The sequence below is a fragment of the Castor canadensis genome, chromosome 9 (genome assembly GCF_047511655.1).
Source record: "Castor canadensis chromosome 9, mCasCan1.hap1v2, whole genome shotgun sequence".
NCBI classification, from domain to species: Eukaryota; Metazoa; Chordata; class Mammalia; order Rodentia; family Castoridae; genus Castor; species Castor canadensis.
In genome coordinates this window covers 139,640,547-139,664,557 of record NC_133394.1, presented here as the reverse complement: position 1 = coordinate 139,664,557, position 24,011 = coordinate 139,640,547, and the positions used below count along the sequence as shown (strand labels likewise).

General features: G+C 36.4%; 1 protein-coding gene across 5 annotated transcripts in view; it reads right to left on the bottom strand.

Annotated features, from left to right (window-relative positions):
- Positions 1 to 617: 617 nt before the first annotated feature.
- Positions 618 to 24,011, bottom strand: part of Kcnip4 (potassium voltage-gated channel interacting protein 4) — a 1,065,442-nt gene continuing 1,042,048 nt past the window's right edge. For all 5 annotated transcript variants that reach the window (XM_074042533.1, XM_074042531.1, XM_074042532.1 and 2 more), the window contains 5 exons: positions 23,037 to 23,107; positions 5,850 to 5,957; positions 4,018 to 4,122; positions 3,428 to 3,490; positions 618 to 2,098 (listed from right to left, as the gene is read on the bottom strand). In XM_074042533.1, the coding sequence (XP_073898634.1) occupies positions 2,051 to 2,098; positions 3,428 to 3,490; positions 4,018 to 4,122; positions 5,850 to 5,957; positions 23,037 to 23,107 (395 nt within the window). In that variant the 3' untranslated portion in view covers positions 618 to 2,050. The remainder of the gene's footprint in view (positions 2,099 to 3,427; positions 3,491 to 4,017; positions 4,123 to 5,849; positions 5,958 to 23,036; positions 23,108 to 24,011) is intronic.

Below are 24,011 nucleotides of genomic sequence, written 5' to 3'. Positions count from 1 at the left end.
TTTGGTGTACTGGAAGCTGAGTGTAGAGCATTTTGTAAGAGGAAGAAATGGAGAAAGAGAAATAGAAGATAGGAATAAGACTTCTATCTTACTGGCAAGAAGAGCCTTTAGGAACTTGAGTAGCCAGAACAAATCCAGAAGAAAACAATACTTTGGAAAGGAGACAAGAAATCACTTTTTTATGTGGGAGCAGCAGTCCTATTCCCCGAAACATCAGAGGATGCCTTTTCCTTATTTTTTCTCTCAGATGCCCAATTGACCTCTTTGCAGTTCTCATTTCAGATAGTCTTTCTCACAGCTGTGAATTGAAGAGTACAAGTAGCTTCTGAGGAGCCATGATATGGAAATGCCCATTCTCCCACAGAGCTTTTGCTTCTTACTTCGTCTGTCTGGCCCTCTCTTTCCCCAGGTCTCTAGTCCTATGTCACATCCTCAGATCATGCTGGTTGTCACAGCTGCCTGCCCACTGGTCTTGCTTTGATTTTTCTTTTTTGTGTTCAGCACTATCCAAAGATACCTACAATCTAGAAAATTGTAGGAATACGAAAAAAAGGAATGATTTTAATCTAGTAATTAATTACAAAATGTGTTAGAATAAAGAACTATAACATAGACAATAGAGTTATAAACATTTTATTTTGCTTTATTTTTCTTTTTTGGAATACAAAATGTGCACATTGAGTTTACACAAACACACGATGGCAAATTTCAGTGTACATGTATTGTACTACTCTTAATTTCTACACTGGTGATAGCAGGGCAGCTTTCAACATCCTATCTCTACACCAGAATAGATACCTGATTTACCGTTTCAAAGACAGTTGCAAATTCCCTCTTCCTGTAGCCTCTTGGTCTTTGTGATGTTTCTGCAGAACAGGGAAGATGTGTGTATCTATAGTACTGTGTGGCAGCTTTACAGTTTTGGCTTAAGACCATTACAAGGAATCTGCATTGTTGGAGTTTTATGATGAGCTAAATCAAAATGCAACCCAGATGAGTTGTTCAATGTTTCTGTAGTGTTTATATTCTTTTTCTATGAAATCTTGATAGTAGTTTTTAATGTGATAGGATCATGATGCTTTCAAAGTGAACTCTGCTTACTCTTTGTCCCTAGTAGGCTTGGGGTGGTCAAGGTTTCTTTGCCCCTGAATGACTTGCAATACATGCTGTGAGGAAGTCAGGGAAAAGGGGATGAAACTGGCCTTTAATGTTGTAAGGATTATTTGTTACTTAGCCTTACTATGTATTGGAGGACAGATAAGCCTGACCCTTTGCATATGTCTGTAAAAACCCTTGCTTTGTTTAACACCTTCATGAGCTTAAGGACACAATAGAAAACAGTCCACTTGTAAAGTTGAACACATACAAAATTATATGTATTATGTTGGCCTTGACTATAATATGTGTTACGGAAAATTAGGGAATGCTTTTAAAATAAGTTTTTTTAGGCATATGCTGACATCTGGTAATAAACTAATTTGGTAAATATTATGTTTTTTTTAAAAAAAGCCAGATAAATTAATGTTTTTAACAGAAGATGGGGAAGCCAGAGAAGTTGGGATTAAGTGTTTTTGGTATTTTTAAGTGTAATAATTTTGCTAGTGTTATATAAATGCAGTTGAATGAAAATTAAATTAATTTTTGGAAATTAAATGTAGATGCAACTATATTAGAAAAACATTTAAAATTCTAGGACTGAGTACATACAAATGAGTAGCAAAAACACTGATATTTTAAAATCACTGATATGTGAAAGCCTCAATAATCCCATGGCTAAAGAATCAAAACTATATGCCAGATTCTATTACTCTTGAATGTTCACAGAGTGTGAAATGAATTAGAACATCTCATGAACTCGTTATTATGAAAAGGATGCTGATTTATAACTGGGAAACTCAAGTCTTTGGGGGATAGTTTTATATTAAAACGAAGCTTGTTTGCATAATATGCCTCAGTGAAAAGCATATGCTATGCTAAAAGTGGTAGCTCCAACTTTTGAGTGTGGCAGAGCAGTTCACATTGTCTGTTTGATTGAGGAATATTTCACAAGTTAAATCACATTTTCGAAGAGCTGCATGGAACGCATTATGTTTTCATCCTGTAAGGGAGAAACATGAAAATCTAAATTTAGCATATCTGCAACAGAAAGTGTACTGTTATGCTCCTAGTGTTATTTCCTCCTACTGACAGCCTACGCCAAAGCTCATGTGCTGAGTGTTTACAAATGAAATTGCCATTCTATCCACTTTCCACATAGGGAATCATGAAGGGCTCATTTTATGTTTTCTTGACTCTGCCAGACTCCAAACATTTCATTTAGATTTATTTGGAGTTAGCAGAGGATATTTTTCAAGTCATACCATCAGAACACACCAGAGAGGCACAGGGGATAAGTCAAAGTGAGCAAATGAGAATGTTGGCATTCTAGGTAAATCACAAACCAAATCAGAGTCTTATACAGGTGACTGCACACAGAAATGGATGTTTGCAGTAACTATACCTCACTTTATACGTCTGCCTTGTATAGCTGAAGCTGTGGCTTTTGGGTGCCTTTAAAAATGAATGGTTTCTGAATGTAAAAGAAAGGATTGATTAGGAAAAACCATTGCATGGTGGCTGCATTCAGCTTAGCATCTTCCTTAGGAATTTTAGGAGCATTTGTCAGTTGTGCATGAATGCTTTTAGTGAGCTATTTATAGTAGTAGTAAATGGGGACTGAACCACTGCTCAAAGCCAAGTAATGATACCACCATTAAGCAGGCTGATGTCACCAAGTTCTCTCCAGGATAGTGACTTTGAATAGGAATTGAAAACAATATCAGGAAAGGTAAAAATGAACAATTGAAAAATAAAGGGAAGACCTGAAGCCCCAACAAATTTGTCTCCGTGATTATTTTTTTAAAAATTCTTCGTTATAGCTCTATCCACACATTGTCAAGTAATTGTAGGTAAGCTAACACTAGTTTCCCAAATGATCAGTAACTACCCAGAATTTTCCACTCTGTATTTTTTGTGATTGAAGGCCATTATTGGATTCTGCCAAAAAATAAATTATTGCCCTCATACAGCAAAGCAATGATATTTCTCTTAAAAATTGGTTATAAGCTTGATCCTCATTCTGTGGAAATATGTTTGAAAAGATACATGTTATACAGTAAGTCTGAGAATCGGGTCAATGATTAAATACTCTAAATTATGAGGGGAACAAAAATGATACATGTGTGTCTTCAGGGTTTCCTACAGTCCTACATTCCTTCAGATTAGGCACTCTGTGACACTGATCTAATGAATGTGTAAATTGGTGCTGGTTTTCAAAATGTTAGGCTTATCTCACCTGTGCTAACCGTATAGTTCGTGGTCGTTAACTGTCCATACTCTCTAGCTATTATGAAAACAAAAGTGACAGTTTTTTCCTCTCATTACTTACTTTTTGGCAACTTTCGATGAACTCATCTATGGTGACGACCCCATCTTTATTTTTGTCCATTTTCTATGAGGAAGAAAAGAGCAAAGCATTTTATTGAGACTTCCCCTTTGAAGCTCGCACTAAAACCAGTGAGCTAAAGCTGATGAAAAGATAGCTAGCCCATCTGCCTGTTTCATGTGGAGGAAGTGTGTTGTAACAAACTAGTGATTTCTTACAATCATGGCCAAATCATTCCACACTGTGCCCTCTTCGGTGTAATGTGAAGATCTGGAGTCACTTTGCCTTAGGTAAAATCCTATTTCCTAAATATAAGGGAGCCCAGGCAATTTGTGGAAACTTTTAGAACCTTTGTTTTCTCATCTGTAAAAAGAGCCAATGAGAATTTGTAACTTTATAGGGTCCTTGTGAGAACCAAATGAAAATGACCTGTGAAACATGAAAATTGCTTAGCGCTCTACCTAGGATATTGTGAATGTTCAATAACTCTTTGTCAGTGTTACAATATATTCAAAACCAAAATTGATAAATTAGTAAAATGATTGCTCATTAATTGCTCTTACCCCCTGCCCGACTTCTCTTTTCATTCCTACCTGGAAAAATGTCTCCACATGTTGCCTGGGAGCATCTTCTTTGAGGACAGGATATGTGCATTTACCCATCATATCGTAAATTGCTTTCATTATATCAAGCATTTCCTAAAAAGGAGAGGCACTTGCATGAGGCTACACACAAAGTCTAAAGAAACAAGGAGCTTTGACTGATTTTATTTTCCCAGTTTTGGTTTTTTAAAATTTTTTCTTTGATACTTCATGAGGTACCTTTTGGCTGTCTCAAAGGCAAAGCCACCAGATAGCTTTTTGCCTTCACAGTAGCATAATCAAAAATGTAAGACTCAATTTCAAAATAAAGCAGATTCCCATGGTCAGGAAAGGAATGCTCCGGTTTAATGTTTGGATTTCCACAGACTATGTACACTTTTACTGAGTTATTACATAGTTATTGATTATGAATACACATCTGTTGGAAATATATTGCATTTAGAACTACTAAAGCAAATTTCTAGCTACAACTAATGAAACAACTGCTCATTAGGATTTTCATTTTTTTTTTGATCATGGCTTTAACTGAAGAAGCCACACATGAACACTAGTCAAAATATTTTGACTCTAGGACACACCTGGGCATTTTATTAACTTTTAAAGTAAAATCTAGTTTTGGCTTGTCATTTTCAATCTAGTGAGAGTAAAAATAGTTTGAATTATTTAGACATTCAGATTTGTTGTATCACATACAAAGTCTTTGTTTTAGATGGGTAATACAATCTTACATATATTTACTTTTCAGAGTATTCAATTCTATTATAAGTGATTAATTGGTAATTGTAAAAATAGGGAAAACTTTTAAAGATGTTTTGAACACAGAAAAATAGCGTGAAGTTTGTTAGATATCAGCAGAATTCATGGAATGTGTTAATTATTGAATGGGCCAGAAAAGAAGTGAAGGACTAAGATAGCTAAGGTTCCTGAGGTACCTGCATAATGAATGTTCATGCTATACCAAATATACAAACAGCACTAATATCAATATTCATGAAGTCACTTAATTCAGCTCCATTGGCCACCCTGTGTCCTCTGTCAAAGAAACACAAAACCTATGACTACAAATGAACCACTAGTGGTGCCGTGTATACTTGTCCCTGAGACATGTCATTGGTCCTGGGAACCTTCTGTCTTTGGGGACTCTTGTTCAAAACCTAACTCTAAGGAAGCTGTTAAGACACAGAATTAAGTCATTTAAACATTGAGACTGCTCCAACAGTGGATGGTATTCTCCTTCAACCCATTTTTGTCCCCTGTCCTAAGTGTGGTCAACTTAGCCCATCCCTTTGGCTTTGTTTTTTACTGTATTTTAATTTGGTTCAATAAGCCATGTGATAAGAGCATCTTAATTTGTGGTGTGAGTCATCTCTCTGGATAGTCTGCCTGGAAGTGTGTTTGGAGAACCCACCATTGCATCACTTATTCCCATAAAACAACTCATAGAACAATCCTGTGATTGAAAACTTGCATGTTTCCATATGGGTCATATTATGTGGGGGAAAAAAGTTTTCAGGCCAGATATTCTCAAGTAGTTTGATATATTTTCTTCCCATCTCATTCCAACCACAGTCTTCATTCTATTTCCAGAATTTATTAAAATGTCCATAGGAAACGGTATAATTTTCACGTGTGTATGTTTTCTTTGGAGATTTACCATAAACAAATCCTAGCAACTTCTACATTTTTATTAGAATAAGTCTACCACTACCACATAAAATATTTTGGATTTCCTGAAAAAAATGATTTTCAAGTTAACTGCAATTTTTTCAGTTAAAAAATGAAAGTGGCCCAGAGGAAAGCTATGTTGGTGGGGCATCTCTTACTTCTTTAGTGATGTAGCCGTCTTTATTTATGTCATATAAATTAAATGCCCAGTTGAGTTTTTCTTGTACTGTCCCCCGGAGCAAAATGGAAAGACCCTTGATGAAATCCTAAAAGAGTAATAAAAATATTATTTAGAATTATAACATTCTCTCAAATATTGGAAATTTTGGATTTTGAACAATTTATTTAGCAAAATTACTAGTGCATTTTTGGTCATCTGTTTCCCAGAGTTCTTTGTAGGCATAAACCATGCCCTTCTAATTGAAAACTATGAGTTAAATCAAACATGGTATTGGAAATCACATCGAGTATCGAAACATCAGGGTGCTTGAGTATAAATCATATTGGCTTTCAGTGAAAAGTGCACACATTTACTGAAAAGAATCTAATAACAATGTATTTTAAATACAAGTATGTACATAATACATTTCCCATGAAAAAATATTCCTAACAAGAAATACAGGCTGTCCATAAGAGACAGATACAATTGAGTCCTTTAATTACAGCTCAAGCTCAAGTTTACATGTGGGAAGCGGGCAAGAGCCGGGGTTGGTAGCCACATTACCTGGATTCAAATTCCAGCTATGTCAGTTGACAGTTTTGTGTCCTCAGGCAACTTACCCTTTTGCCTCTAATTTTATATCGTAAAATGGGGATAGTGATATCACCCTCCAAGATTGAGAGTTAAGCTGCTTATAACAGTCCCTGGCAAGGGCATTGTGTACGTCTTTGTTAATAAATGGAGCCCTCAGCTAATATCAGGGTTCAGGTGGCATGATTACGGTGCAGAGGAACCAGATCAACTAGATCACATTCATACCTGATCACATAAATCAGGGTCAACATTGAAATGTGCTGAATTTAGAATCAATTTATTGTTAGGTAGAAGGGAAGTCCAAAAGTTGCTCTCTGGGTGTACTTCCTCTCTCCTACATTCCATCATTTTGTAGCTGTTTTCCTGTCCCAATTTCTTAAAATGTTTTCTGTGTTTTTTGAACTGTTAACATTCATATAGTTCACAATTTAGAAAATACTCAAAATGGTAAAGAAATCCTCTTTCTGTAGAATAACTGGCATTAGTTGTTTCTATTTACTTTCAAGAATTATTGTATATATAATTATAAGTTACAGTAAGCCTTATTTGCAGATTTATTACACTGTTTTGACCAAATACAACCAAAAAAATCAATAGAAATTTGATAAACACTTAAAATTCCAGTTCACGCAATACATAGCTCAGTTGATGGGGTGGAGGTCTCGGTCCCATGTTATCGTCAGTTGTGTTTAAATCATTATGTGGTCTGCTGAGTGTTTCCCTACCTTGAATTGTGTGCAAATCTGCCTCCCCAAAAGCAAATAGTGTCAAAAAGCAATGTAAAAGTGAACTTACTCGAAGTGATACAATGAAAATTTGAGACTTGTTGAAAAGCAGCACACTTTTTGTGGAAATTGAGTGATAATTTTGTAAAAATGAATGAAGCATCCACAATACACTTCTGAACTCTGTGTATCCTGAATTGTGGTCTCCTTGGAACCATACCACGGTCTACTATACATTTATATATATATTCCTCCTTCCTTTACACAAATTATAACACACAGTTCTGTATTTGATTTTTTCTCACACTGAAATCTTGAAAACAGTCCCCTAGTCTTTTTTCACTATTGCACAAATGAATGCATTGTAGTTTATTTCACCAAATTGTTCTTTCACATTTCTTCTCAAATTTATTTCTATGTTTTTAATCTTTCTTTTGCTATTGTAAATAAAGTTTTATATGTTCCAAATTAGTTTTGCTTCTGTATATGAAAGCTATTGATTTCTGTGTAATAATTTCACACCCTGCTGTATATGTTAGTTTTTCTCCTGGAATTTACATGTATGTGATTCTATTAGGTGCAAATGGAGTTAATTTTATCACTTCTGATTTTCACATGTTGGTTCTGTTTTTTTCTATTTGTGTGGTCTAATACATCTGGAACAGTATTACTTAATGATAATGATAATAGATTACCTTTATTTTGATCTCGAACTTAAGATATTTCTTTGTGTTTCTCCTTTGAGCATGATGCTGACCTTTCTAATGCTAAAGAAGCATAAAAACCACTTCAGTTTTCTCATAAAAATTTATCAAGAATGGCCAAATTTGTTGCATAAATTAAAAAACTGATTGTCAAATACACCTGGAATTTCAAGGGGCCCCAACTAACCAAAATAATATTGAGAAAGAAAAACAATTCACACTTCCCAACTTCAAAACTTACTATAAAGTTACAGTAATCAAAACATGTTACTGGCATATAGACCTGTAGAACAATTAAGTCCAAGTGTAAACCCCAGGACATTGACCATTCAATAGGAAAATAATAGACCTTCAAAATATGATCTGGTAACAACTGGATAATTATACATATTTGACTTCCTATGTCATTCAGGGTAGTATGTAGCATAAGAGAAAGAGAGGATTCAAGAGAAAACAAGAAAAATTCTAAAATTCAACAGAGGAGAAACTGGAAAGTCACCTTGATAAAAAGTTGCTGAAGAAGAAAGGGAAGTCGAGAAGAGATCATTTCACTAGGAAGGGATTGCTCACCTTGAGACAAAGCTGCTATGGAGGACAAGCAACATGCAGGCACCAGAGATCTCTATTTCAATGGAGTAGAGGGAGCAAAGCATGACTTTTTAAATAAGTATTTTGATTACTGAAGGGAAGAACCTAAAAAGTAAGAAATGGATGGTATTCCTAGGATGGTAGCCAGTATGCAGGGTCAGAGCTGTGAAGGGAGGAGGTACAGGAGGAAGGAGAACATGCTGCAGATGGCAGTAGCTGGTCAGAAGTGAGAAGATGAGAGAATTTCAATCTGCCTTAGTGGGTGTCAGCATGGCAGAAAGGGTAACAACCAGGTTTGAGGTAAGAGAAAGGGGAAGCTCTGTCTGCTACTACATATGGTGAATTGTGCAAGTCAGAGGAAAGTGAACCATCCTTAAAATATTTTCCATCTCCTGGAAATATAAAAGATAATATATAATTAAGAGACAGATGTCATTTGGAATTGTGCAGTATGTAACTTGTACAACTGTAAGCTTTGGCTTTTTAAGGTGTAAAATAGTTGTTGCAGAGCACAGGAATACAGCCTTATTAGAAAACAATTGCATAATTTTGAAATGCTAGACGACAGAGTATAAACCTTATGTTTCTTCAAATCACAAAGTAGTAGCAATATATCATTAGTTGGAAAAGGGGGCCTGGTTACAAAGTTTTTGAGAACATGTTTAAAGTATCAGCTCAAAATTGAGCATAGAATCACCTGGAGAGCTTACTACTACACAGGTGACTGGGCTACCACATCTGAGCTAACACACCCAGAGTTTCTGATTCATTAGTTTCGGGGTGAGGCCCAAGGTTTTACCTGTCAAATAAGTTCCAAGGGAATATCTAGACTGCAGTTCCCAGAAACACATTTGAGAACCAGTATGAGGCCCACAGGAATCATCACTGGCATTGTTCTCACCACCAGACAAAACATAGCAGAGTAACAATGAAAGATTCAAAGTCAGTCCTTTTAGCTCTATGTGGACTTCTGTTGTTTTCCTTAGCAGACCTCGCATTTGCATTTGGTGCTCTGCAGTAAACCTCTGTGGAGGTTTACTCCATCCTAGAGATGGAGCATGGCCTGGACAAAGTCAGGAATTGCATTTAATCTCTTTGGCAGGGATAATTGGACCCATGATTGGGACATAAATAAACTAAGTCCAAGTCTAAGACTGATTCTCAGGACTCTTGTACTCTTGCTAAAAATGCTAGTACACAGATATTCTTCCTTCCCAGTCTGACAGGAACAATGAATCACAGAGCTCAAGCACTCCCTTGCAATCATACAGGGGGCCTGACCTTAGGGTGTAGCCAGCAGCCCTATCTCTGGCCTTTTCATTTCTGTGAGCCAATAATATTATCATATTGTTTTAGCATGACTTTTCTGGTCTTTAAAAACAAAAGTACTCTGATTCTCATTCTGACACCCAATTCACACCTTTCTCAAAATCCTATGCATCCTGAAAGTGCTTATCATGGAACAGTGGCTACAGTCTTGGATCAGTTTTCCTTTATCTGGCTGGATGATGTTGGTAAAAGGTTCTTTCAAGAGTAATGAATGACTACCTTATTTTGTGGAGAACAAAAATGGGAAACTCAATGTGGCTTAAGAGGATTTTTCTCCTTGCTTTTCTGAATGGTAATTAAAATCTCTCAAGCAGGAAATGACAATGCTCAAACCAAAACAACAAAAACTCCCAGGATATTTTGCACAGTTACTTTATTTTTTTTAGGTATAGAAATGTCTTTTTTTTTTTTTTTTTTTTTGGCACTACTGGGGTTTGAACCCAGGGCTTTGTAGATGCTACACAGATGCTCAACCACTTGAGCCATGCCCCCACCCCTTTTTTTGTATCTTCTTTTTTTGTTATTTTCTCCTTTTTTTTCCCACTACTCCTTCATGCTTTAGTTATTTTTTTAAATAGGGTCTCATGCTTATCCTCAGGCAGGCTTCAAAATGCAATCCTCCCAATCTGTACCTGCCAAATAGTTAGGATTACAGGCATGGACCACAGCTCCACGCATATTTGTTCATTCATGTACAAAAATGATAATGATGGCATCTGTTCTGAATTTCCATTCTCTTGCTATCAAGGCAAAAGAAGGCAAAGGGGTGGAGGTTTTGATAGGTAGCCGATAGACATAAGCTGCTGAAAATCGTTATAATTAAACTTCCAACTCCACAGGTGACCAGTCACTGTTAAAATCAGATGAGCCCATCAAGGCCAGGGGATATCCCAGAATGCTTTGAAGTCTGTCATTTAAAGCCTAATCCTTTCTTTACTCAACAGCAAGCCACACCCTAAATTTCAGCTAGGCCTGCTTGGGGTTGGAAGTTTCACACAGGTAATCTCTATAAGATAAAAATTCTGCATCCTCCCCCACCCCCCAATAAAAAAAAATCTAAAGATCCAGGCCCAAGAGCCGTACCCTATGTATCAGATAGACTGGGGGCTGAGAGTTCCACAGGTAACCTCTACCAGAAAGACCCGGGGCTGAGAATTTCATACAGGTAATTTAATAAGATAAAGACCCATCTTAAAGATCAGATAGACCTGGTGCTGAGAACTCCTTAATAAATATTCCAGCTCCAAATGCTGATACTGCTCTTATCACTTAGAGAAGACCCACTTTCAGTCTATTGGAAGTATATCCCTTTCCTAATAAACTTTGCTATCCCTTTTACTATGTATATGCATCTTGCTTAAATTCTTCCCTTGCTGGATCCAAGAGCCAAGGGAAACTTTGTAAATACTAGTTTAGCACTGGTAAACTTTTTGGTAACAGTTTTACTTTATTATCATTGGGCCTTGTTCACAAGTGACTTTTATTCATCTGCCAAACCTTTACTCAGAGCCTCAACAGGGGGCATTGTGCCAGGAGTATTAATTCTCCCATCTCCCTACCTGCCAATCATGGCTGAGAATGATGCATCTGGGGAGAGTTGCCACAAAGTGCAGATGGGAAAACATTAAGGGACTTGTCATATGTTAGAAAGGCTAACTAGCTAGTCAATGGTATAGCAAAGAAAGACATTCATGTGTTCATTGTGTCTTATGCTTGTTTACATGGTTTTATCATTTAAAAAAAAATTGTTATGGCCAGGTGCCTGAGGCCCATGCCTGTAATTTTAGCTACTTAGGAGGCTGATATTGGGAAGATCATGGTGCAAGGCCAGCCCAGGCAAATAGTTTGTGAAACTCCATCTCCATAATAACCATGGCAAAAATGGACTGGAGGTGTGGCTTAAATGGAAGAGACACCACTTTGCAAGTGTGAAGCCTTGAGTTCAAACCCTGGTCCCACCAAAAAACAAAAGTTAAGGTTGTTTATCTTCTCTAGCATGACTTCCTGAATAGGTCAAACTTCCACATTGATTGATTTAATCTAAAATATTCGAACGATACAATTTCCTGAGATTTGTAGCCTTTGTTGCATAGAAGAGATAATCTATTTACAGTGATTGAAACACAACAATGTCTATTTAGGTAATTTAGTGTCTTGAGATGTTATTATAGCCACATTAAATTAAATTGGAAGGAAGTTCTTTGGCTTAATCTCACTGATAGCCATAAAAAATTCATGAATTTTAATATAATGTTCATAAATATAAGTATATAATAATAAACATTTAAGTATAAAACTTAATCTTGTAAAAATATAGAAATTTGTACTAAAGAATATAATTATATACAATCCTAACACCTATTCATATTGAATACTTTCATGTACACCTGAATATATATTTAAAGTTATGAATATATAAGATCTTAAATATTTACATATATAATAAAATACATAATGCATACTATTCAGTATATTTTACTTAAAATTACATTTTCTTATATCACTGAAAATTCATTATAATATTATTTAAATAACTATCCTTTATATTGAACCATATGAAATTGCTGATACTTGATCAGATTTACCAAAAACAGTAATTTCATATGGTTTAATCTAATAATACAATCACATGATTTTTTTTTAAGGTATATGTTTAGTTTTCTAAGGAGCCTCCATATTGTTTTCCAGAGTGATTGTACTAGCTTACATTTCCACCAGCAGGGTTCTTTTTCCCCCACATCCTCACCAACATTTATTGTTGGTGGTGATTTTGATGACAGCTGTTCTAATGGGTGAGGTGGAATCTTAGTGTGGTTTTGATTTGCATTTTCTTTATAGCCAGAGATGGTGAATCACATGACTTTGGAATCACAAACCAAAATAAGAATTATATTGTAAATGACATCTAAGTATGCACACACACAATTATACAGCAAAAACTAAAGTTATTATCCTGATATCCTCTTTCCATTTCTCTTAACTTTTTAAATGTTATGGTCACTATTTTCTAATTTTAGTAGCTAATATTTGGTACAATTTGAAGTTTGCAACATTGCTTGGTAATATGGATAGATTGTAATTTATTTCACCATCATTTCCCAGTGTTGAACATGAAAATTAACTTAAAATTGTCTTTACTCTAAATGATGCTGCAGTAAACATTTTTTCTGTTTCCCATCATCCTGATTTATTAGGAAAGAAGTGGAATTAGTGGAGAAGAGGTACTGGATGCTGAAATTTCATAGTAGTAATGACTACAGTTTGTTGATCTGTATGTGGGGGTCTTGTGTTAGGAAGTTTTCATGCACCAGTTCATGTCACATAAGCATTAGGGAAGGTATACTGTTGTTATTTTACAAATGATGCTCAGAGAAAATAGGCCACTGAGCCACAGAGTTAAGCCAGGAAGCAACAGAGCTGGAAACTGTTTCAGACCTCTGACTCAAAGCCCAGGCTCTCATTTTAGCTAGAACTAAATCCCTGTGCTCTGGTTGTGTAGAGCAGCATGATACAAATATATACTATGTCTCCTTTTCCTGCTCTACAGGACATATTCGAAATAATGACTCTGATTGCAATTCAATTACTAATAACATTTAGAGACCATCTGGATGTGTCAGAAATTAATAATTGTTGCCATGAAACTACTGCATAAAAATATGAGAAAATAGTCTTAACTTCAGAAAAGAGAATGTGAGTCAGTATGTGAATATACATGGGGATACAACATTTACATGTCCAGGAACACTGTGAGAAAGAGAGAGAGAGAGAGACTGATTTCAAATCTCTGAGACAAATTAGAGGTTAACCAGGTTCCCCAGTCTTACTCACTAACACTAATTGAGCATTTTTTATGTGACAGGCAATTTTTTAAACTCTTTAGATCCATATTTAATCTTAATAACAGCCTTGATGGAGGTATGGCAGAGGGACAAAGGCACCAACAGAAACAGTTCTCATTAGCTAAACTGTAAAAATGTGAGCAAAAGAATAAATAGGGTCACATTAGATTATTATTCTAAGTATAAAATAAAAATTCATGGGACCGCACTAATTGACTAAATTAATAAATTGGGGACAAGGGACAAATCTCCTATGAATAAGAATCCAAATGAAATAGAACTTATACTACTGAGAAGATAGAATAATTCCCTAGCCCTTAAAGGTATGCTGTGCACAGTAACTTCTTTCCAAAGAGTGGGTTTGGAAAAGGGAGAGAAACTTCAGTGGGAACTTGATGCATCAAGGTCAACATCAGCCATCATAAATCATTTTGATACTATGTACTTTTGCTCTTATGTGATAAAAATGGCACTTTACCTCTGTGGTCTTCCTTCCTGAAGCACATAACCCCGGATATTCATGAGAAAGACATAGACAAATCCTAATTGAAGGACATTGTACAAAAATACCCGACCAACACTTCCTCAAAATGCTCACACTCTTTAAAAACTCAGAAAGTCTGAGAAACTGTCACAACCAACAAGAGATGAAGGAGACATTATAACTGAATAAAAGGTGGATGGGACGAAATGAAATGTAACCTGAGTAGGATCCTGGTCAGAAAAAGGACAGTAAGTGAAAGCTAAGGAAATCTGAATAAAGCATGAATTTTTGTTAATAACAATATAGAAATTGTTAATTAACTGTAACAGTGCACCTGATTAATCTATGAATAACAGAGAAGCTGCATATGAGATATACAGGAGCTCTCTGTCCTGTCCTCACAGTTTTTCCATAAATATAAAACTGGTCTAAAATTAAAAGTCTATTTTAAATGAATTTTTAAAAGAGGGGACTGACCTTCAGATGTAAGATATTTACTGTATGTATTTCTCTTATTTGTAATCATCTAATGTTCTCTCAGGTTTCATGGAACATGAGAGTCTTTGCTGTAGAGGATTTAAAGGGATGTTCTTGGAGGCCACAAGGAGTAGATGGCAAGGGCAGTGGTGCTTTTAGGATCTAGACCCTCTGCGGAAAGATTACAAGGGTGCGCAGGACAGAGAGACAGGGTGACAAGTAACAAGACCACATGCAGCAGGGCCACAGTCCTTGGGGATCAGCAGATTTTCATGGATGGGGCCTAGGTGAAGGAGCGATCATGGTGATAGGAGATGGAGTCTACAGACATCAGTCATTACAATGGGATGATGCAGTCTCCTCCAGGACAAACATTTTTCTCTATCTTGTTCACTACTGCATTGCTAGCACCTTAAGAGTGTTTGGAAGAGAGAAGGCTTGATAAATACTTGTTAAATAAATGAATGAAATGAGAACACATCTGAAGCTACCTTTTACATCCAATGATAGCAGAATGATTAAAAAAATCAAGAATAACAGAATTATAAGAAGTGTGTGTGTGTGTGTGTGTGTGTGTGTGTGTGTGTGTGTGTACTTTGAGGGATATAGGAAGGAAAAACTCAAAGATTAATAAATCTGATAAAATAAAATTCTAAACCAATTGGAAACTTTGCTTAAAATAATTCCTCCTGACATTTCATAAGAAAATAGCTATTTAATTTGATAAAATGATTCATCCTAGAAAGAAAAATTTTCACATAGCCATATTTAATATTTGTATAGAAAAACTTTTTTTAAATCAATGCTGTGAATGACAAAGCAATTACTTTGGGGATTGTGATATTCCCACTGCACAGCTCTGGGGGTGAGAGCAGCTCACATTTCATTGTGTGAATTGGATTGTGAGTGACTGAACTTTCCTTGCATCTCTGAACTGAGGTAGCTCGACATCAAGTCATCAATTACCTGTAGTAGCAGGTATACCTATTCCAGAATTGCTGCAAAGGACAGAAAATTTTCACTCAACCTCAATATATAAGTAATCTTGGCATTTGGGAGATTCTCAGCAGTGTGTATTATGGTGATGGTGTTAATGTTTGGTAAAGAGTAGCTGTTGAAACAATCAATTGTGACACAAAAATTATGTCAGTAGTCAGTTTTTGTGGATGAGATAGATTAAAAATGGTAGCTATAAAAGCTGGTCAATGTAAGAGGTGCTTAAAGTGCTTTTGCTGAAAACACCAAATCATTACTTGGGTCCACAAATTAACCAAAAGCAGGAGAAAAACATGATGTTTCTACCTTCATTTTATATCTGTCCTTGGTCTAAGTTATTCTTTCTGCAGGAACTTAGCAATCACCTTGGATTCCAGGAAGGACAGAACTGATAACATCTTCCTAACAAAGGACTGAAACTATCTCTAACAGTAGAGCTTTCTCAGGACTTACCATCTGTCAAGCAACAGTAACTATGGATAACAACTCCAGAATCTCTCTCAGAACAAGGGCTGAGATAATGACCAACCAGACCATACCTAAGACTAGGATTGTTTAACTATGCATTCTTCTCTCCCCTTACTCCCAGTTCTTTGTCTACTTAAAATTATAGCCCATGTCTATACCCCAGAAGATGGCTGAAGTGGGCTTGCCTCTTCCCATAGTGTTTCACAAGTGATGAAATAAATCTCCTTTCTCTGTCCTTCATGTAGTGTCCAGTGGCTGGACCTAACATCAGGAAACCCAGGAATTTGGACTTTGGGTCCAAACTCTGGTTTCAATAATACTTAGTAATCAAAAACAGAATTCAGTCTTACACGCCACCTAACAAACATATGGCTCATGTTTCTTCTCATGAGGAAGCAATCTATAGGAATGGTTAGGACCAGGGTTGGAAAACTATGGTCCTGGGCCATATATAGCCCCCATCTGTTTTTGTAAATTAGGATTTATGAAAACACACCAATGCTCATTTGTTTAGGGATTGTCTATATTCACTTTTGTGCCGCAAGAACAGGGTTGAGTACATGCAATAAACTGTATAACCTGAAAAACCTAAATATTCACTATTTAACCCTTTCCAGAAAAGCTCACTAAGATTCATATGTTTCAGTGGTTTAATAAAAACTGTAAACCACTGAAGAGAGAAATCGAGGAAGACATCAAAAGATGTCTCATGGATTGTTAGAATCAACATTGTGAAAATGGTCATATTACCAAAAACAACCTACATGTTCAGTGCAATTCCCATCAAAATTCCCATGACATTCTGCACAGAAGTAGAAAAAACAATCTTGAAATGCATACAGAAACACAAAAGATCTTGAATAGCCAAAGCAATTCTGAGCACAAAGTCCAATGCTGGAGGCATCACAATATCTGACTTCAAACTATATTACAGGGCCATAACAATAAAAACAGCATGGTATTGGCATAAAAACAGACATGAAGACCAATGGATCAGAAGACCCAGACACAAACCCACCCACCTACAGCCAACTGATCTTCAACAAAGGAGCCCAAAACACATGATGGAGAAAAGACAGCCTCTTCAACAAATGTTGCTGGGAAAACTGGATATCCACACATAAAAGACTGAAACTAGGTCCCTGTCTTTCACCCTGCACCAAAACCAATTCAAAGTGGATCAAATACCTTAAAATAAGGCCTGAAACTCTGAAAGAACTCCAGAAAGTAGTAGGAAATACACTAGAACATATAGGTATAGGGAATGACTTCCTAAGTAGAACTTGAAAGGTTCAGCATCTAAGAGAAAGAATGAACAAATGGGACTGCATCAAATGAAAGAGCTTCTGAACAGCAAAAGAAACTGTCACCAGACTCAAGACACAACTCACCCAATGGGAGAAAATCTTTGTCAGCTACTCATTTGGGACTAATATCCCAAATGTAATCAGGAACTCAAAAAGCTCAGCATCCAAAGAATCAACACACCAATGGAGAAATGGCCACATGAATTAAATAGGCATTCTCAAAGGAGGAGGTACAAATGGCCAGTAAGTACATGAAGAAGTGTTCAACTTCCCTGGTTATGCAACAGATACAAATCAGAACAACACTTAGATTTCATCTCACCACTGTTAGAATGGCCATATTCAAGAACAATAACAACAATAAATGCTGGTGAAGATGTTTTGAAACAAGAACGCTTTTACACTGCTCCTGGAAATGAAAATTACTACAACCAGTATGGAAAGCAGTTTGGCAATTCCTCAAAAAGCTAAAGATAGAACTGCCATATGATCCAGTAATACCACTTTTAGGCATCTACCCAAAGAAAAAAATCAGGATTCAATAGAGACACCTGTACACTGATGTTTATCACAGCACTATTCACTGTTCCAACCTTTGGAAACAACCCAGGTGCCCTACAACTGCATGTATACACAACGGAATTTTACTCAGCCATAAAGAATAATGACATGTGGTTTGAAGGAAAATGGATGCAAATGGAGGACATCATGTTAAGTGATGTAAGCCTGGCTCAGAAAGACAAAGGCTGCATATTTTCTCTCATATGTGGAAGATAGATCCAAAAGATAAACATATACCCAAAAACAAGCATGACCATATATGGAACTTGGGGAAAGAGGGAAATGAAAAGAGAATGATAGCGCATCAGTGATATTGTAAAACAAAAGATCTGTGAAAGTCTAATATCTTAGGATATGTATTGAAAGCTGTTTAAAAATGAGGGGGTGGGAGAGAAAGTGGTAAGGGAGAGTAATGGAAAGGGTTAAATGGACCAAAGTAAAGTATACCCACAGTGGGCATTCCTTGAGAAACCCCTTTGAATATCAACCTAAATATTAATAATGAAAGACAGGACTGTAAAATAGGTACTGTGTGTGTGTGTGTGTGTGTGTGTGTGAGAGAGAGAGAGAGAACTAGTGCAAGGAGGGAGGCGAATTAAGGAGATTAAGGTAAGGGTATATGGTTGATGAATTTCATATATTTATATGTAATAGAACAAAGAAACCTCTTGGGGTTGCTTTAAATGGGGCGGGAAGAGGGTTAAGGGGGAGATACAATAGGGGTGACATAACTAATGTATGATATAAGTCTAATGGGAAATATCACTATGAATCCCCCCGTACAACAAATATATCCTATAAAGGTAAAAAAAATTCATAGGTTTCAGAAACTTTGGTAGAGTTAGGCTTCAATCCTGGTTCCAATTTACTTACCTAAATGATTCAACTTTTCTAAGTTTTGGGTTCCTTATGTCTAACAAGTACCTAGTAATACAAGTACTTCTTTTTTTTTAACCTGTGATTTATTTCAAAATTTTGAATTTGTAAACATTTAGTGGAATAGACAGTGGAAGATGCTTAATTTTAGAGCTAAACTCATTTTGGTGAATTTTGGTGACATAAAACTATTTCTAATTCTTCTCTCTCTTTCTCAAGTCTATCTCTGTTTCTACCTATTAACTATCTATTACTTTATTCAGAGGATGTTAACAGCTGTATTAATACCCTTAAGTCTTAGAGGCATGGCACTTTATACACTTATTTATCAGTCACACAGTGAAATACAGGGGTACAGGTTCTGTTTCATGTGGTCAGTCAGGGATCCAGGCTCCTTCCACTTTGTTGCAAGGTTGTGTGATCTTACAATCTCCACAGATGGGAAGAGAGAGGAAGGATGTGTCACTTCTACCTATATTCCATCAATAGACCTCTGCCATGCCTTGCCTAAGTTCAGGAAAGGCTGGAAACACTTCCTAGGCATATGATCACTAAGAAGAACAAATGCACCCTGCTGACCAGTAGCAATCTGTGACATATTTATTATATTTTTGATGCACAAATATTAACCCATTGGACCCTGCTGAAGATATTAATCATATGCATATACTGTATATTTATATATTATTGCAGTTCTAAAATATGAAATCTGAAAGACAAAACTCAGCCAGTACTGAAGATTTCATATTGGTGGATGCATCTGGGATTGAGGATTGCATGTCACCACTCTCCATGGCCAGATAGCCTGAATTTGAATCTAGGGCTGTTACTTTGTAGCCATGTGACCATGGCAGTTTTGGTACCTTCTCTAGGAGTTCCTCTTTTTCATTTGCTAAAAAGGAGATAATAATGGTACCTAGAAGGATAAATAAACTAGCATTATGCAATTGAATCAATACAATGCCTAAAATAATGGATACTAAAATTTACCTTCAGTTAGTATAACTGTTATTATTATTAATGATATTTTAAGCACTTAGTACAGAGAACTATGTACAACTGCCTTTCACAATAGTACACAGTAGTCAAATAGCCTTTGCTTGAGTACATTCAAAGATAGAAGTTTATTGTGTAAAGTGATGACCATTATCATTAATTATCTTTACTAGAAAAGTCATTTAAGTAGTTACTATTATGGTTAACATAATAATAAATAAAAATAAAATAATAAATATTGAATGTATATTTGGTGCCATGCACAAATCCGAGAACTTTACTGACATTACTACCTTTTCATTCTTATTTTTTTTATTTATTCATATGTACAAACATTGTTTGTGCCATTTCTACCCCCTGCCCCGGCCCCGTCCTACCCCTCTCCTCCATTCCCTCACTTCAGGCAGAACCTGTTTTCTCCAATTTTGTTGAAGAGAAGACATAAGCAATAATAAGAAAGTGTTCTTGTTAGTTGAGATAAGGATAGCTATACAGAGAAATTCCTAGCATTGTTTCCATGTACATGTGTATTACAACCCGAATTGATTCATCTATACCAGACCTCTTCACTACATCCCGGTCACCTTCCCATATTGACCTCTGTCATTTTAAGGTTACTATATTAACTCCTCTACAAAGTGGGCACATCAAACACTTTCAAGTTTTGGGTTTCCTACCTTTCCCTATTCCTCTTGTATGTGTTCTCCCCTTAGTGTGTGATCCATGTCCAATAATATTTCTGCATTTGTTTTAGGTCTAAAGTCCACATATGAGGGAGAACACATATGAGGATTTTTGGCCTTCTGAGCCTGGCTAACTTCACTTAAGATGACGTTCTCCAGTTCCATCCATTTACTTGTGAATGACAAGATTTCATTCTTCTTCATGGCTGAGTAAAATTCCATTGTGTCTAAATGCCACATTTTCTTAATCCATTCATCAGTAGTGGGGCATCCTGGCCTTTTCATTCTTAAGTTAACCTGTGAAGTTGCCTTTGCTGCTGATGTTCTGCTGATGAACAGTAAGGTGCAGAGGATTTAAATACTTGCCCAAGGTCTTACAGCCATTTGGTGGAAAAGTGGAGATTAGATCCAATCATATTTAAACCCAGGGCTCTTTCTGAGTTATTCATTCGGCTCTTCAGGTTTATACAAATTAAGTGGGAAACTTCCATTTCCTTTTCTTTGTTCAGATGGTCTCTCTGCTGTTTCTACTCAAAATATGTTCCATTTCTGTTTTCTAGAGACATTAGCTAATCTTTTAGAAAATGTAACTGTAACAGCCTTTTTAAAAATGTGCTTTTGGTTAAACATTTATTAACTAAGCCATTTGTATGCCATTAAAAGACATTGTACTAAGAAGCAAACCATAAATACCAGTCACAACCAATTTCTCAAATTATAATCAACATTCATCATAGTTACTGATATTTTACATAAACATTATAAAAGCATTGTTATGCATAATCCTACATTATTACCATCAGACTACATTTACATGTAAAGTTGGATATAACGTACTATAGGAAATTGATAGCATATTTCTGATACATAAGTTATTTCAAGTAATTAAATCACTACTAGATTTTTATCTTTCTCATCCTCTGTAATTAGCTATAAATGTTTTTATTAGATGAACTAAGGCCTTTGACTTCTAACTTAAAGATACACTAAGGCAATACAGGAATTGATCTTGTGAGTAAAATATAGTAAATACTAATAGGATATTCTCCTAGGGTAGTCTAAACTGCCACCAAAGGAAGAAACTTAGGTCACTCTTGTAATGTCCCCTTTGTCGTCCCCACCCCCATTGCTGCTTGCAAGTCCAGGCTAGGCACTCTGCTCTGTCCTAACATCTTAGTTCACACCTCCTCAGCCACTACCAAATTCTGCCCTTCTCTTTTCAGTGATATGTCTTTGCTAATGTATAAATGATGTTTTGGGATCCTGGCCCAAAATCTTATGTCCCTAGAACACTGTGTGAGGACAAAGAACTTAAGAGGTACTTTGCTGTACCTGGAAATTTTGCTCTGGGACTACCAACTAAATGTCATCCCAGGAGGCTCCACTTTTCTGCTTCTATATGGCCTTTTACCCAAATAGTTTCCTATGTCCAAATTTACTTTTCCCCTCCTGAATGTGAGAGATTGTTAAAATTCTACCAAGTTCATCTTTTGAATTCTTCTCTACTCTCATCTCCAATGCCTTTACCACAGTTTAGTCTTTCATCAGCTCCTAGATTCTTAGATGAATAGCAGCTAATTATGCTACGTTTCCAAGAACATAGCTCAGATACATGAACACCCCTGCTGACATTTCCGCAGGAGCTCCTCATCGCATACAAGATAGTCCGACATCCTTAGTTAGCACCCTATCTGAGACATGTTAGGACTTGCTTTTGCCTCCTTACACAATCCTCCCTCTTGGTTCTCCTGATGAGCTCCAGAAGTTTTATTGCTCACAGACCAAGCATAGTCATTCAGAATATAAACCAACAGATGAGTTATACTTGTACTCATAGTTTTCTAACAAAAATATAAGGCTCTGATTTCATAGCTGGTCAAAGTTTTGTTCATTCTCCTAATATTTAGATTTAAGTGTATTGCTTACTATCTGTGACCTGCTACGTAGCAGATGAATCACGTGAATGACCTCATTCTATCATCTATAGTTAGTATTTGTCACTGCATAAAACTATGCTATGTGAATACCCAGAACATATTTTATTTTACTAGCTACTCATGCTCAGTATTTCATGAACAGCACCACATGATTTTACTACAGATCACCCCACTTATAACTTAGGAAGACACTTCTTTGTAAACTTGTCAGGCTGCTGAATATAGCATTTTTCTGTATTTAGTTTCTTCCTGCTCTCTCACACATACTGAGCCTTCCATAAGAGGATTTTGAACTACATTATCTTTGTATTCCCACAATGAATGGCCATGGATAAGTGCCAGAAAATATATCATTTACCTTCTGAGATTGTTTGCACACAGCTAGGAAAGCCACATTCAAATGCATCTAAAAATGTTGGAAATACATTAAATGTGGATTGTAACTTGTACTACTTGGGAAAGGTAAGAGCAGCTTCTTGAGATTCCAGGAGAGGAAGGAAGTGTTCTTAAAGTTAAAAAAAAGATCAAATCATCAAGCTCAGATTTTTCCACTAAGAAGTCTTTTTAAAAAAATCCCTTTTGAAGTATCAAATAATATAAAAGGCATCTAAGACTCACCTCAAAACTCACAGCTCCATTGTGGTCAGTGTCGAATGCATTGAACAGAAAATGTGCATATGTTGTAGAGTCTGAAATATCAAAACAGGAGTATCATTAAGTTAGGGTTTCTATAGCCTACATGGGACTTAGATAGCTGGTCCAAGCCTCCTTTTATTCAGAAAAATTAGTACCTTCTTCTTTAGCATCTATTTTCTTTCCAGCTGCTCACCTACTCTTGGCAGAGGATTGCAATGTGAGATTCAGAGGAATGAGCTAAATGCACAGAGGCCTCTGGTGACAGACATCCTTTATGAGTTTCTGGCTGGAAAAGCATGTGAGTCTTGGATGTTGATACCAATCCAGGATAAGTAATGGTCCCATAGGTGGGTGTAAGGATTAAGTGAGACATGTCTGGAATTGCTTTGTGCTTGGCAGAGACTATCTCTAGAAGTAAAGTAATAAGTATAAAAATAATGAGACAGAGATGACTTGCTACTATTAGAGTTCTTTATTAGTTCTATCCTCATTTTTACAACTCAAGGAAGGATATTAGGACATAGGTTGAGAAACTTGTCCAAAGTCACAGTCACAGTTATCTGTGACATGAAGATTCTGATCCCAGCCTGCTCCCAGAAGAGATGGATGGTAGATGGAGGGGAAGGTGACTTGGGAAATTTCTGGGGATTGTGTGGTCCTCAAGATTCCCAGTTGCATACACTTACTTAAAGGAACCCCTACCCTGTCTGGGTCCTGTGTAAGATTCAAAGCTCTGGGACAAGTACGAATGGGTCTCTGTCCCCAGTCCTCATGATGCTATGGACAGTGAAATCCAACTTTTCCTCCTTGCTTGCTTCCTGTTTTTCTCCCTTTCTCGTCTTATGCTTCTCCTTTATCTCCCTAATCTCTGAACTCTTTCATTTTAAAAGTGTACATTTTTATTATTGTTTTCTTAGTGCTCAGATCTCATTTTTAAATGTTTTTTGTGCTTGTCCC